Here is a 16,676-nt window from a genome sequence, read left to right as displayed (position 1 = left end):
TCTGAGAGAGTGAGCCTAAATTTGACTTTGGTACAACAGCGGAGAATACATCAACCCACTGTCAGTCGCAAACATCCGGAGATACACAAATACCTGGAACAACATGGAAAACAACAACAGAGTTACAAGGAAAAGAAGGGGCTGAATCTTGTGGATAACCAACCTAATAAAAAGGTATGTTGTTAGATTTTTTTTCACCTTTATTTAACTAGGCAAGTCAGTTAAGAACAAATTCTTATTTTCAATGACGGCCTAGGAACAGTGGGTTAACTGCCTTGTTCAGAGGCAGAACAACAGATTTGTACCTTGTCAGCTCGGGGATTTGAACTTGCAACCTTTTGGTTATTAGTCCAACCCTCTAACCACTAGGCTACCCTGCCGCCTAGTGGTTAGAGCGTTGATTGGTGCAGGCTCTACTTCATTTATAATTGTTTTAACTAGTCAAGTTAGTTAAGAACAAATTCCTATTTTACAATGACGGCCTACACCCGAGCCAAACCCTAACCTGAACGACGCCGGGCCAATTGTGAGCCGCCCAATAGGACTCCCAATCACGGCCGGTTGTGATACAGCCTGGAATCAAACCAGGGTCTGTAGTGACGCCTCTAGCACTGAGATGCTGCGCCACTCGGGAGCCCTTCATAATGACTGTTCATCAGCCCAGCACCCCATCAATAAGAGATATGCGTTTCACTATCAACCGTGCTACTTGTAGCGTGCATCCCAAATGACATAGTGCACTACTTTTCACCAGAGTCCTATATGTGACCTAGCATAGGGTGTCATTTGTGACTCTGTGGTGTTGTAATCTCACATGCTGTTTGAAGAGCTTCTCCTGGGCTTTAGACTTGTGTAGGAAGTGGTGTCTGGACCAGTCTCCAGAGGTGAGTGCTCTGAAAGCCTTCTCCAGGTTGTCATGCTTCTTGAACCGCTCAATAATCTCCTTCAGCTCTTCCTGTCTTCCCTTGATTGGTCGAAACCTGTCACGACATCACAGGTGTCATGAATAACAACAAAACATTCCGGGTTTCCAAATACAATTCATATTATCTAGCAAAAGTTCTAGAAGGAAGACTATAAGTGGATAAGAGACAACATTTCCTGATGCATTCTAAAGTGCTCATTGTGAGTACCTGCCAGAGGTGTGGACTCGAGTCAGATGACTTGGACTCGAGTCAGACTCGAGTCACATGACTCGGACTCGAGTCACATGACTCGGACTCGAGTCAGACTCGAGTCACATGACTCGGACTCGAGTCACATGACTCGGACTCGAGTCACATGACTCGGACTCGAGTCACATGACTCGGACTCGAGTCACATGACTCGGACTCGAGTCACATGACTCGGACTCGAGTCACATGACTCGGACTCGAGTCACATGACTCGGACTCGAGTCACATGACTCGGACTCGAGTCACATGACTCGGACTCGAGTCACATGACTCGGACTCGAGTCACATGACTCGGACTCGAGTCACATGACTCGGACTCGAGTCAGACTCGAGTCACATGACTCCAAAAATGAATAACAATTGTGAGTGTAAAATCATAAGCAATGTTACATTACTTTTCACAATGCAAATTGTTAATAATAATAATAATAATAAAGCCTTTCATTTGTTATGTCTCTGCATGCAGTTTGAAGGAAGTGGAAGGCTGTTTCAGGAGCTCGTTGCTAACTAGTGTTAGCACAATGACTAGAACTCCATAGACATCCAGTCATTGAGCTAACGCTAGCTAGCAACCTTCAAACTGCACGCAGACATACAAATTATATCCATGAGTTTAATTGCCAAAATCTCACACTCTTTAAAATCAGTCTAGAGTTTAGCAGGGGAAGCCCAGGTATTGGTTGAGGATGAGGGTTAGGGGTCAGAGTCAGGTTTAAGGTTAAGGCCCCAGACAGACCTGGTGTTCATCTTGTGTGTCTGGAAGCCCAGGTATTGGTTGAGGATGAGGGTTAGGGGTCAGAGTCAGGTTTAAGGTTAAGGCCCCAGACAGACCTGGTGTTCATCTTGTGTGTCTGGAAGCCCAGGTATTGGTTGAGGATGAGGGTTAGGGGTCAGAGTCAGGTTTAAGGTTAAGGCCCCAGACAGACCTGGTGTTCATCTTGTATGTCTGGAAGCCCAGGTATTGGTTGAGGATGAGGGTTAGGGGTCAGAGTAGGTTTAAGGTTAAGGCCCAGACAGACCTGGTGTTCATCTTGTGTGTCTGGAAGCCCAGGTATTGGTTGAGGATGAGGGGTAGGGGTCAGAGTCAGGTTTAAGGTTAAGGCCCCAGACAGACCTGGTGTATCATTGTGTGTCTGGAAGCCCAGGTATTGGTTGAGGATGAGGGTTAGGGGTCAGAGTCAGGTTTAAGGTTAAGGCCCTAGACAGACCTGGTGTTCATCTTGTGTGTCTGGAAGCCCAGGTATTGGTTGAGGATGAGGGTTAGGGGTCAGAGTCAGGTTTAAGGTTAAGGCCCCAGACAGACCTGGTGTTCATCTTGTGTGTCTGGAAGCCCAGGTAAGGGTCGAGGATGAGGCTGGTGGTGAGGTCATCGTGCTCACACAGCTCCTTGGCGGTCATCCCAGAGGACGGGATACAACGTCGCTCCGCCTCCAGGCTGGCCGCACTGAACCCTGGGAAAAACATGAGAGTAAATGAGTACGGTGAAGTTACCCCCTAGACCAGGGGTTCCCAACCTTTTCCATTCCGGGGAACACCAAATCACATTCAAAAGCTCGAGGACACCATTCCCGGAACCATTTTAACATGTCTTGGCAGTCAAATTGGTCAATTTTAGAAGTGAATGTAACAAATGAAAGGCGTATTATTATTAACAATTTGCATTGTGAAACGTAATGTAATATTGATTATAATACCATTAATACTCCCAACTATTATTCATTTAAAAAAAGAACAATAAAAAACATTTTGTAAAAATAATCACATTTTAATTGCGGACCAAATGCAGCACCACCGTGGACGTTGGTCAAATTATTATTATGATTTATAAATGTTTTCTTACAAAATGAATAACAATTGGGAGTGTAAAATCATAAGCAATGTTACATTACTTTTCACAATGCAAATTGTTAATAATAATAATAATAATAATAAAGCCTTTAATTTGTTATATTCACTGCAAAAATTGACAAAATTTGACCGCCAATATATTTAGTTAAAATGGTTCCGTGAATGGTGGAGCTTTTGACGGTGATTTGGTGTTCCCCGGAACGGAAAAAGGTTGGGAACTGCTCCCAAGACGCTAATCTTGTTGCATTTTCCCTACTATTGGTTAAGGTTAGTAGGATCAGTGGGTCATTCCATAGCGAAACATTTCGCAACAGAAAACTAAAATCTGTGCCGTTATTGGACAGTATCAAGTACACAGTAGGCCTACGGCCCTGTTTCAAAATGTTTTGTCCTAACTGAACGAGGCCCAGGGTCATTCACTAGGAAACAAACTGAACGAGGCCCAGGGTCATTCACTAGGAAACAAACTGAACGAGGCCCAGGGTCATTCACTAGGAAACAAACTGAACGAGGCCCAGGGCCATTCCCTAGAAACAAACTGAACGAGGCCCAGGGTCATTCATAGGAAACAAACTGAACGAGGCCCAGGGTCATTCACTAGGAAAACAAACTGAACGAGGACCAGGGTCATTCGCTAGGAAACAAACTGAACGAGGACCAGGGTCATTCGCTAGGAAACAAACTGAATGAGGCCCAGGGTCATTGGCTAGGAAACAAACTGAACGAGGCCCAGGGTCATTCGCTAGGAAACAAACTGAACGAGGCCCAGGGTCATTGACTAGGAAACAAACTGAACGAGGACCAGGGTCATTCGCTAGGAAACAAACTGAACGAGGACCAGGGTCATTCGCTAGGAAACAAACTGAACGAGGCCCAGGGTCATTCCCTAGGAAACAAACTGAACGAGGACCAGGGTCATTCCCTAGGAAACAAACTGAACGAGGACCAGGGTCATTCGCTAGGAAACAAACTGAATGAGGCCCAGGGTCATTGACTAGGAAACAAACTGAACGAGGCCCAGGGTCATTGACTAGGAAACAAACTGAACGAGGCCCAGGGTCATTGACTAGGAAACAAACTGAACGAGGCCCAGGGTCATTGACTAGGAAACAAACTGAACGAGGCCCAGGGTCATTCACTAGAAAACAAACTGAACGAGGCCCAGGGCCATTCCCTAGGAAACAAACTGAACGAGGCCCAGGGTCATTCACTAGGAAACAAACTGAACGAGGCCCAGGGTCATTCACTAGGAAACAAACTGAACGAGGACCAGGGTCATTCGCTAGGAAACAAACTGAACGAGGACCAGGGTCATTGGCTAGGAAACAAACTGAACGAGGACCAGGGTCATTGGCTAGGAAACAAACTGAATGAGGCCCAGGGTCATTGGCTAGGAAACAAACTGAACGAGGCCCAGGGTCATTCACTAAGAAACAAACTGAACGAGGCCCAGGGTCATTCGCTAGGAAACAAACTGAACGAGGCCCAGGGTCATTGACTAGGAAACAAACTGAACGAGGACCAGGGTCATTCGCTAGGAAACAAACTGAACGAGGACCAGGGTCATTCGCTAGGAAACAAACTGAACGAGGCCCAGGGTCATTCCCTAGGAAACAAACTGAACGAGGACCAGGGTCATTCGCTAGGAAACAAACTGAACGAGGACCAGGGTCATTCGCTAGGAAACAAACTGAATGAGGCCCAGGGTCATTGACTAGGAAACAAACTGAACGAGGCCCAGGGTCATTGACTAGGAAACAAACTGAACGAGGCCCAGGGTCATTGACTAGGAAACAAACTGAACGAGGCCCAGGGTCATTGACTAGGAAACAAACTGAACGAGGCCCAGGGTCATTCACTAGGAAACAAACTGAACGAGGCCCAGGGTCATTCACTAGGAAACAAACTGAACGAGGCCCAGGGTCATTCGCTAGGAAACAAAGTGAACGAGGCCCAGGGTCATTGACTAGGAAACAAAGTGAACGAGGCCCAGGGTCATTGACTAGGAAACAAAGTGAACGAGGCCCAGGGTCATTGACTAGGAAACAAAGTGAACGAGGCCCAGGGTCATTGACTAGGAAACAAAGTGAACGAGGCCCAGGGTCATTCACTAGGAAACAAACTGAACGAGGCCCAGGGTCATTCACTAGGAAACAAACTGAACGAGGCCCAGGGTCATTCACTAGGAAACAAACTGAACGAGGCCCAGGGTCATTGACTAGGAAACAAACTGAACGAGGCCCAGGGTCATTCGCTAGTAAACAAACTGAAAGAGGCCCAGGGTCATTCACTAGGAAACAAACTGAACTAGGCCCAGGGTCATTCACTAGGAAACAAACTGAACGAGGCCCAGGGTCATTCACTAGGAAACAAACTGAACGAGGCCCAGGGTCATTCTCTAGGAAACAAACTGAACGAGGCCCAGGGTCATTCACTAGGAAACAAACTGAACGAGGCCCAGGGTCATTCGCTAGGAAACAAACTGAACGAGGCCCAGGGTCATTCACTAGGAAACAAACTGAACCCAACGGAGTGAAAATGGGACAGGATTACCTGAAATGTCCAAAAAGAAACTTTGTTTTTGCTGCAAAATGTTTTCCCATTGTAAAATGTTTTGATACGGTGTACACTTATGAATATGACCCACATATGATAGAATATATTCCCAGTCCCAGTACTCACGGCGGCTACATCTCCTGCTGCCAGTCCCTGGTCGGAGAGAGCTCCTCTGTGGGTGTAGCTGCTGCTGGGAACGGGTCTGGCTCTGGCTCACGGGCTGCTGCTCACTGGTGGAGTACCTGCTGCCATTCAACACCATGCTCTTGGATTGGCCCAGCCACTTCATACCCACAAGCCCCCTGGTCCAGTTGCATTTAGTCTCTGAGTTGAGGGGAGCACTCAGAGTGGGGAAGACTGGAAGCTAGGGGCTGTCACCTGGGGTGGGAAGAGGAATGGATGAAGGCCCAGTTAGAGACCACACACACACCATCTCATTACATCATCCAGTCATACTGAAGAGAAGACATGGTCTCCACTCTTGACCGAAGCCATAGACGCAGCTACTTGTATGAAAAAGCTCAAACTGAGATTGCTGAACTCTTGTTTGGATTTGCTCTGTTTAGAACAGAGATGGTAACTTTGATAGGGTGTAGGCCCCGATCAAAGTGTCTGCGTACCAACATATTCAGTCCGAGCCGGCCCTGGCCCTACGAGAAATTGTTGCCCCCCCCCCCCCCCCCACCATGCGAGCAAAGCACTCAAGCGCCCCCCCCCCCCCCCTCCCCTCTTGACTGCAGAGGAAAAAATGTTTTAGAATTAATTTCCTGCAAATCTACACATTTTGCCATGGGGCAGAGAGAAAATGTTGCAGTTTTAAAGCAAGTTTGCTGCCATTCTACACATTTTGCCATGGGGCGAAGAGAAGATTTAGCAATTTTATAACTTCATGCAATTATACTGATTTTGCCAACAGGGCAGAGAGAAAAATGTGCCGTTTTACAGCTCAATTCCTACAATTCTACACATTTTTCCATAAGGTGGAGAGAAATGTTTGCAGTTTTTAATATGATATTTGAGTGAGAAATGGGGTCGGTAATTCAACCATGATTACTACAAGTTTAAATAGCTAGCCGCTAAACTAACTTACTAATATAACATTTTTGCTGACAAGGGCTAATTGAGTGACTGTCAGTGAATGATATGAGACTGCTGATGCACAAGCACATGTATAAATTGCAACTTGTGTATTTGGCGAGATGGCGCTGCAACATGTCACCTGTGCAACTAGAGGAGACTTGATCTCCTTTACGCCACACACACAGAAACACATACAAAGCTCTCAACTAGAGGAGACTTGATCTCCTTTATGCCACACACACAGAAACACATACAAAGCTCTCAACTAGAGGTGACTTGATCTCCTTTACGCCACACACACAGAAACACATACAACGCTCTCAACTAGAGGTGACTTGATCTCCTTTACGCCACACACACAGAAACACATACAAAGCTCTCAACTAGAGGTGACTTGATCTCCTTTACGCCACACACACAGAAACACATACAAAGCTCTCAACTAGAGGAGACTTGATCTCCTTTACGCCACACACACAGAAACACATACAAAGCTCTCAACTAGAGGTGACTTGATCTCCTTTATGCCACACACACAGAAACACATACAAAGCTCTCAACTAGAGGTGACTTGATCTCCTTTACGCCACACACACAGAAACACATACAAAGCTCTCAACTAGAGGAGACTTGATCTCCTTTATGCCACACACACAGAAACACATACAAAGCTCTCAACTAGAGGAGACTTGATCTCCTTTATGCCACACACACAGAAACACATACAAAGCTCTCAACTAGAGGTGACTTGATCTCCTTTACGCCACACACACAGAAACACATACAAAGCTCTCAACTAGAGGTGACTTGATCTCCTTTACGCCACACACACAGAAACACATACAAAGCTCTCAACTAGAGGTGACTTGATCTCCTTTACGCCACACACACAGAAACACATACAAAGCTCTCAACTAGAGGAGACTTGATCTCCTTTACGCCACACACACAGAAACACATACAAAGCTCTCAACTAGAGGTGACTTGATCTCCTTTATGCCACACACACAGAAACACATACAAAGCTCTCAACTAGAGGTGACTTGATCTCCTTTACGCCACACACACAGAAACACATACAAAGCTCTCAACTAGAGGTGACTTGATCTCCTTTATGCCACACACACAGAAACACATACAAAGCTCTCAACTAGAGGTGACTTGATCTCCTTTACGCCACACACACAGAAACACATACAAAGCTCTCAACTAGAGGAGACTTGATCTCCTTTATGCCACACACACAGAAACACATACAAAGCTCTCAACTAGAGGTGACTTGATCTCCTTTACGCCACACACACAGAAACACATACAAAGCTCTCAACTAGAGGAGACTTGATCTCCTTTACGCCACACACACAGAAACACATACAAAGCTCTCAACTAGAGGAGACTTGATCTCCTTTATGCCACACACACAGAAACACATACAAAGCTCTCAACTAGAGGTGCCTTGATCTCCTTTACGCCACACACACAGAAACACATACAAAGCTCTCAACTAGAGGAGACTTGATCTCCTTTACGCCACACACACAGAAACACATACAAAGCTTCTCCCTCGCCCTCCATTCGGCCAAATATGACCATAACAATATCCTTCTGATTCCTGCTTACAAGGAAAAATTCAAAACAGGAAGTACCAGGGCCGGAAGTGGTCCGATGAAGCGGTTGCTAAGCTACAGGACTGTTTTGCTAGCAGACAGGAATATGTTCCGGGATTCAAACGATAACATTGAAGAGTTTACCACATCAGTCACCGGCTTCATTAACTCTTGTGTGGTGTTCGGGTCTGTGGGACCCATTTTCAACATTTACTAAAATAAAAATTATACAATGATTAATTTATTTCAACCTGAGATTCATTGGCCTTGGCTCATTTTCATTGAACGCACACTGTGCACCCCCCTACACATTTATATTACATACGAGGTGTTAGGTCAGCTGGACCCAAGGGTAATAAAAGTGTGGAAAAGTGTGTGTGTAGGTGAAAACAAGTAAAAATGAAACAAAAAGGTTTGCTGTGTGCCTTCATTCTGTCTTCCTCCTCCCTGGGCCTGCTGTTTACACACAGCACCAATAACCTGTCTCTCTCCTTGCCTGTCTGCCTGTCTGCCGCTTTTCTCACACTCTTTACCCTTTGTAGTGTGTGGAACTACACAATGTCTTGCGGGAACCTGCACAATGTTATTAGAGTACATTATTTCGATACATTATTTTGATACAATGTAAAAAAAAAAATCTGTATTTCCCCGCACTCTACCCCAGCCAGGTGCAAATTGGGGGAGGGACACAACAAATAAATAGATGTGCATGTGTGGCTCCTTACCACAATCAATCAGTATTGCAAAAATAATCTCTGATCAGAGAGACTTAGAAACAATTTTTGCAGAGAGAGAAGTTAGTGTGGAAGGAGAGTCTTCCACCTTGGAATGAGGATCATGTCTCTGTCAATTCAGAATCTAACAGTGAGTTGTAAGAAGAGGATGAGATTGACCCTCAGCCAGCCCCAGGACCAGCACCAGGACCAGCCCCAGGACCAGCCCCAGGCCGTCAGCAACTAGCTCATCATCAGCCTGCCTTAGGAGAAATATAGATGTCAAACAAAAAATGTGAAACTGAATGGTGTTCTTGCCCAAGGAATGAGCCACCCCGCATGACTGTTAATGTGATAAGGATGCAACCAGGGCCGACGCAGATGGCGGTTACTCATTTCATACAAGTAGTGTAGGACATAAAGTCTTCTTTTCAACTGTCCATCCCAGACACCATCCAGAAAATCATTCTGGACTGCACTAATTTGGAGGGAAGGTGTGTTTTTGGAGAGAGATGGAAGGAGTTGGACCAAACTCATTTACGTGCATACTTTGGGGTTCTTATCCTTGTTGGTGTTTTCAGATCCAATGGGGAATCCACAGAATCCCTTTGGGATGGAGAAACTGGCAGAGAACTTTTCCATGCAACAATGTCTCTGGAAAACTTCCTGATTATTTCCAGAATTATCCGTTTCGATAACCAAGACACCAGACCAGCTTGCAAGTGTATACGGGGAAGCCAGATGGAGGAGCTCCTGAGAAGAACCAAGGGATGCGGGCTGTCCTGGACGTGACACAGGGACTGGACGTTTAACATGTTTTACCTTGCCACAAAGTCGCCTAGGCAAAATCCGACCATATCAAAAGGAGGCAATTATTTTTTAGAAAGACTTCCATATACCATTGAAACCAGTAGTCTATTGTTTTATAAAGACATATACCATTGAAACCAGTAGTCTATTGTTTTATAAAGACTCCATATACCATAGAAACCAGTAGTCTATTGTTTTATAAAGACTCCATATACCATAGAAACCAGTAGTCTATTGTTTTATAAAGACATATACCATAGAAACCAGTAGTCTATTGTTTTATAAAGACATATACCATTGAAACCAGTAGTCTATTGTTTTATTATGTTTACGTAGCCTAGGCCTACTGGTTGTATGAATGTGTGATCTGTTGGATCAGATGGTTTTATGTTTATGTAGTCTAGGCCTACTGGTTGTATGAATGTGTGATCTGTTGGATCAGATGGTTTTATGTTTATGTAGCCTAGGCCTACTGGTTGTATGAATGTGTGATCTGTTGGATCAGATGGTTTTATGTTTATGTAGCCTAGGCCTACTGGTTGATGGTTTATTTTATGTAGCCTAGGCCTACTGGTTGTATGAATGTGTGATCTGTTGGATCAGATGGTTTTATGTTTATGTAGCCTAGGCCTACTGGTTGCATGAATTTGTGATCTATCATCCCAGAGTCTGGTTGGGCCATTTCTTCCTGGACAAGCTGACCAATAGAATAGAGCAGCTTTTCTACAATGGGGGATGGTAGATTGACATAGGGAAAGCTTTCTTATAGACAATGCCCGCCTAAGTAAATTTAATTGCCAAAATGACATAGCCTAATGAGCCTACTCCTGTCTATACAGAACTAAATCAAATCATTCATAAAGGCTACTAAAGCATGATTTGTCCACAGAGGATCATTAGCTACCCCTAGCCTTAATTATAATTTTATCTTTTTTAATCACATTGCCTACAGTTGGAAGGAAAGGCAGCTCGCTTGGCAAATACCAAATAGATTGTTGAGTTGTGACAGTCAGTGAAAAGTAGAGGCGGTCCAGCCAGTCATATCGCAATATTTAAAAATTCAATGGCGGGAAAACCTAGTTTGAAAAGCAAAAAATGGCTACCGTTTTAAAGAGTAGAAAATGAAAAGACGAACCTATCTTTTAGTTGTAATAACTCTCAACTTAACTGATGGAACAACAGTAGGCCTATAGCCCATCTCCTAAGCACCAGCGGAGAGCATCGGCCATATCCCCGGGTGAGTGCCCACTGAGCATTATTCACTATTCATCAGTTGGGTCGGTGCCACTTAAAACGTTTCTTTATACATTAATCTCCTCCTCCAGTTTAGACGTATGTCATATTCTATTTAGTGTCTCTCCTTCCTCATAGGGCCATTATATGGACAACGTCATGCTTATTGATCCGTTTGCCAGTGTCTGCGATGTAGGCTACCCTGTAATTTGGCGTATTAAAAAAAATATTTCTGCAAATGTCTCCAGTCATAAAAGTGTAGTAGCCCAGGCCTCTATGCTACACGTGCTCAGCCACGCATTGTGAACAGTGATTGAGTTATATTATTAGTCTAAATTACGACTACACAAATCTACTCATCACATTAGGATTAGTAGGCTATATTACAAAGGTCTGCAAACGCATGGAATGCTTTTTGTAAAAGGTGCATTTTTTTATGGTGAAAGTTACCTTCCCCAAACTTGAAACTGGCTAGTGATTTTTCTGTTCGTTCCTTGGCTTCAAAGTGCGCAGTAAGGACACGTCCTTGCATCCTCAACTTGCATGTTCTGTTAAAATTAAATAGCATAAATGTAAAATGTGATTTCGTGTCATTCTGAGCACGGTGGGTGGATGCCCGAATCAGGTTACACACCCAATGCATATGGGTCCCGTAACATTTACAGAAACCCTGCAGCAGCACTCACATCTGTAGCCATGAAATGCTTTGAAAAAGGCTGGTCATGGCTCACAACAACATCCCAGACACCCTGGACCGACCCAACAGATGAGCCAATCTCTATTGCACTCCAAACTGCCTTCTCTCTCACCTGGATAAGAGGAACACCTATGTGAGAACACTGTTCATAGACTACAGGTCAGAGTTCAACACCATAGTGCCCTCAAACCTCATCACTACGCTCAGGACTGAACACCTCCCTCTGCAACTGGATCCTGGACTTCCTGACGGGAAGGTGAATGTTTATATTTTATTGCACACATATGCAGTAAACATTTGATTACATAATGAAAGGTTTGACTGCAGAATTACGCAGCATCGATGCGTTAGTCCCCTCCTGTACTCCCTGTTCATCCACAGCTGCGTAGCCAGGCACGACTGCGTAGCCAGGCACGACTGCGTAGCCAGGCACGACTGCGTAGCCAGGCACGACTGCGTAGCCAGGCACGACTGCGTAGCCAGGCACGACTCCAACACACCATCATTAAGTTCTGACGACACGACGGTGTTAGCCCTGATCACCAACAACAAGACCGCCTATAGGGGAGGTGGTCGGTGACCTAGCAGTGTGAATGCCAGGACAACAACCTTTCTTTCCTTCAACGTGTCAGCAAGACAAAAGGAGCTGATGGTGGACTACAGGAAACGGAGTGCCGAGCACGCCCCCAATCTACTACGACGGGGCTGTAGTGGATCGGGTTGAAAGTTCCTCTGTGTCCACGTCACTAATCAATTATCATGGTCCACACACACCAACATCGTCGTTAAGAAGGCACGGCAACGCCTCTTCCCCCTCAGGAGGCTGAAAAGATTTGTCATGGGCCCTCAGGTCCTCCAAAAGTTCTACAGCTGAACCATTGGAGAGCATCTTGACTAGCTGCATCACCGCTTGATATGGCAACTGCTCGGCCTCCGACCGCAAGATGCTACAGAGGGTAGTGCGTACGGCCCAGTACATCAAAGGTGTCGAACTCCCTGCCATCCAGGACCTCTATATCAGTTGGTGTCAGAGGAAGGCCCTAAACATTTTCAGACTCCTGCCACCCAGGGTCATTGACTGTTCTCTCTGCTACCGCACGGCAAGCGGTACCGATGCACCAAGTCTGGATTAGGGCGGTATCCATTTTTTCCCAATACCTTCATACCATCTTTAGGTTTACGGTTATTACCGAATGTTTATATAAACAAGAAGATCGCAGATAAGGGTGGGAATCACGACGTTAACTCTGCATGCTGGCCAATGAACAAACAGCATTACATTTCTTCAGATATCAACACACAACTTCCGAGTGCAATAAGAGAGTAAATATTTAATAAAGAAAACAACTAAGTGAGAGGAACTTTAGGCCTCCTGGAATGGAAATGACTTGCAGTTGCTGCATGCTTCCAGAAACAGGACAAAAAAGTGTAGCCTACGACACAAGATACAAAATATAACTAAACTATTAAATAAGAAATAGCACAAAGAACTACAATGTTCAGCAGCATGAATATTGCACATATTGAGCAACAACAAGATATAGACTTAGGCTTTCGAAATTACCAGCAGCTTAGATGCCAGGTAAAATAGGACAGTGAAAATAGCTAATTGTTAGCATGTTCACCGGTGTTAAAAACCAATCCAAATAATACAAAATAGTAATAAACAATAAGAATAGTTTAGCATTGAATTGCACACAGAGGAATTACACATGTTGAGGTATATAAAAGCTACTATATAAGGCTTGGCCTAGGCTACCAAATTCCTGAACGCAACTGCACAAGTAGGCTAACTAAATTCACTGCTGCTGGTGGCAGCTAAAAAAACATCCAAGTTCTTTGCCAGAAAGACCAGCACGTCCAGGAATCGATCTCTGAAGAGTGACGACATTCCCTGCCGTGCCAAAAGACTCGCTCTGAAGCTGAACTTGCGGCACATATACACAAGTGCTTGTGGGCAATCTTTGCGAGTAAAAGGAAAACTGCGTTCATTTGTCTGCCACCAGAGCAGTGGGTCCTCCTCTCCTTCAATAGATGGTTAATGCAGGTAAGCGGTCAGTTGGGCCGCTGCCCTTTCTTCAATGGCGGAATGCAGCTAGTGCAACAGCTGAGACCACCCCCTTCACCTCTTATTCTGACAGGCGCTCGTCCGAGGGAGATTACCTCACGCTCAACCTTTTGTTTTCAGTCTCGTCCCGTGTGCTATCATGGTCCCAACGGCAGCGAGGGTCGATGAAGGTGATGTTTTTTTTATTTCCCCCACCAAGCCTTCAGATCAGTGCAGTGCCTCCATCTTTGTCCACTAAGATTTCTTCCTTTAACAGTGTGAGCATTGGGATGGAATGAGGAGAGGGTGACATATTGCTCCGCTGAGATGTCAGTGAATTCACTCACTGGCTTCAGCGCTTGGTTGATGGACTCCAAAAAACAGCGATGTCTTGCCATGACGGAGGGTAGCGCGTCTGTCTTCCTCCGTTACCCGTCGAATTGCCTCCGTTACCCGTCGAATTGCCTCCGTTACCCGTCGAATTGCCTCCGTTACCCGTCGAATTGCCTCCGTTACCCGTCGAATTGCTGGAGACTGCTCTAGTATTCTTTATAATTTTCTGTTTTGACCCCAAACAAGTCGCACTGTCCTGTGTGGATAAAAAATGTGACATTACATTAGAACAAAGTTTTAAAATCACCACAGCTTGTAACAGCGTAGCAAAACTGTAATAGGCTAAAAACAGTTATAACCTAACTCAAATTCATTTTTTCGTTAAAATGTGTATTGATTTGTGCATGGCCAAGGCTACTACACATGATAACATATTGTTTTGAAATGTAGTTACTGTGACTAGACTCAATGCTCTTTGAGACCGAGCTCAGCCTATGCTTCCAGGTCTCGTTTTGTTTCGGTCAGCTGTGTGAGAAGGAGACAGTAAGTGATGCAGACTACCAAGGTTCCCTCTGTTCTCTGTTACTCATTCTACACAGAGTTTGTTACTGTAAAGGTTTAAATTGTGGCCAAAACAACCATTTCCAGCCCAGTCTTCTGATTGTATCTATAATGTTTACAGTATTGTTTGTTGTTATTGCGGACAGTTTCTCTTCAAAAATGTCCGTTATTTTAGTGCCTCCACGGAGTGCGTCAGCTAGGTGGTCGGTTGTGCGGTGTTCTGGGAAAAAAGCTTTTCTTCAGGCATTTAGAATGCAGTTTCCTGTCTTCAGTAAGGTGTACTGTTAAGAGAAACGTACGGTGTCGTGTTTACACATTTAGAATGCAGTTTCCAGTCTTCAGTAAGGTGTACTGTTAAGAGAAACGTACGGTGTCGTGTTTACACATTTAGAATGCAGTTTCCTGTCTTCAGTAAGGTGTACTGTTAAGAGAAACGTACGGTGTCGTGTTAACACTGGACCAAAATGTCTGTGGTCGAGGAAAAGGGATCCCCGACACTAAAACCTGGACCTCTCGTCGGACTCTGTTGTAAAGGTCCGGAATTGCTGGTTTTGATTAGTATTTCCTCAGTTTGTACTGGGGGGGGGGGGGGTCTAATGTGTGGATCATGTCCTTGAACGCCTTCTTTTCCACCGGGTGGAACCAAAACTTTTATTTTGCCATGTATATGGAAACAGCGTCCGTGCACTTTGTCCACCGGGTGGTGGTTTTTGTATTTAACGCTGAACAAAAATATAACAAACACATGTAAAGTGTTGGTCCCATGTTTCATGAGCTGAAATAAAAGATCCCAGAAATGTTCCATACGCACAATAAAAGCTTATTATTTCGCTCAAATTTTGTACACAAATTTGTTTACATCCCTGTTAGTGATCATTTCTTCTTTACCAAGATAATCGTTTCACCTGACAGATGTGGCATATCATGAAGCTGAAAAAGTTAACCAACTAGCGACCTGGACTTTTTGCATTGACCACACCCCGTTGCTCTACCTTATTTGACTCATTACATATGCTGCTGTTATTGTTTATTATTAATCCTGTTGCCTAGTTACTTTACCCCCACCTACAGTGCATTCGGAAAGTATTCAGACCACTTCACTTTTTCAAAAATAAATGACATTACAGCTAGTGATCCACCGATATGACATTTTTGACCGATTCCCGATATCCAATATTTTACTTGACAAAAAACCCGATAACCGATTTTTCAAATTTTAGCGGCCTTTTAAGCATTTTAGTACAGTTAAATAGTTGAAACACACACACACACCCAAAAGTAATTTTTTGGGCATTTACGTATGTCCCCATTACCAGTAAAACATAATCAAAACCTATTTCTTTCACTTACTTGCTGTGCCGTTTCGTTGTTCCTTTGTTCAGTCATTTCATTCTTATCCAGGATTTCATCATACATGTCAAGCAGTGAAGTTTCAGCTGTCTGTCTATGGCCACTTCTGTCGTGGGTCCTCTTCGGTGCGCACTGTCACTGTGTCTGTTTCCATCTTGTCCAGCTGTGTATGTAAAATTTCACGTAAACCCTGTTTCTTGTCTGCATCGAAGTAGCGGTCCTTGTACCTAGCATCCAGCATGGTGGCGACACAGTAAAGAGGCTCAGAGAGAATGCCACCTAATCGCTTGTTCACAGTCTCTAGTAGAGTACTTTTGCAAGTTTAACCCCACGGTCTGTGTCGGCAGTTTTGTTGAGCAGGCGTTTCAATGCCATGACAGAGGGTATCACGAGTGCAGCAGACACAGTTGATGAGCTTATTTCTCCAGTCAGTTGTTCGAATGGAGCTAAGAGTGTGTTCATGTTTCCAAGTTTCAAACATGTTCTCAAATGCCATTGAAGTGGCAGCAGCGGAATGAGAACCAGCACATTCTTGAGCAATACGGCTTTCCTCAGTACGAAATCCTCGTCGACCCAGTGTGCTGTCAGACTCAGCATGCTCATGGGGCTGACGTCGCTGGTCCAAATGTCAGTCGTGAAGCTAATAGCAGTGACGCCCATAGCAAG

The 16,676-nt window shown here is 44.7% G+C and overlaps 1 protein-coding gene across 1 annotated transcript in view; it reads right to left on the bottom strand.

Annotated features, from left to right (window-relative positions):
* Positions 1–16,676, bottom strand: part of LOC120024752 (histone-lysine N-methyltransferase KMT5B-like) — a 42,899-nt gene that overhangs the window by 17,789 nt on the left and 8,434 nt on the right. The window contains exons 2-5 of the mRNA XM_038969038.1: positions 5,706–5,957; positions 2,479–2,626; positions 815–980; positions 35–93 (exon numbers count right to left, since the gene is read on the bottom strand). Coding sequence (XP_038824966.1) covers positions 35–93; positions 815–980; positions 2,479–2,626; positions 5,706–5,868 — 536 coding nt within the window. The 5' untranslated portion in view covers positions 5,869–5,957. The remainder of the gene's footprint in view (positions 1–34; positions 94–814; positions 981–2,478; positions 2,627–5,705; positions 5,958–16,676) is intronic.

The sequence above is a fragment of the Salvelinus namaycush genome, chromosome 30 (assembly GCF_016432855.1).
Source record: "Salvelinus namaycush isolate Seneca chromosome 30, SaNama_1.0, whole genome shotgun sequence".
NCBI classification, from domain to species: domain Eukaryota; kingdom Metazoa; phylum Chordata; class Actinopteri; order Salmoniformes; family Salmonidae; genus Salvelinus; species Salvelinus namaycush.
This window is presented reverse-complemented; position numbering and strand designations above follow the sequence as displayed.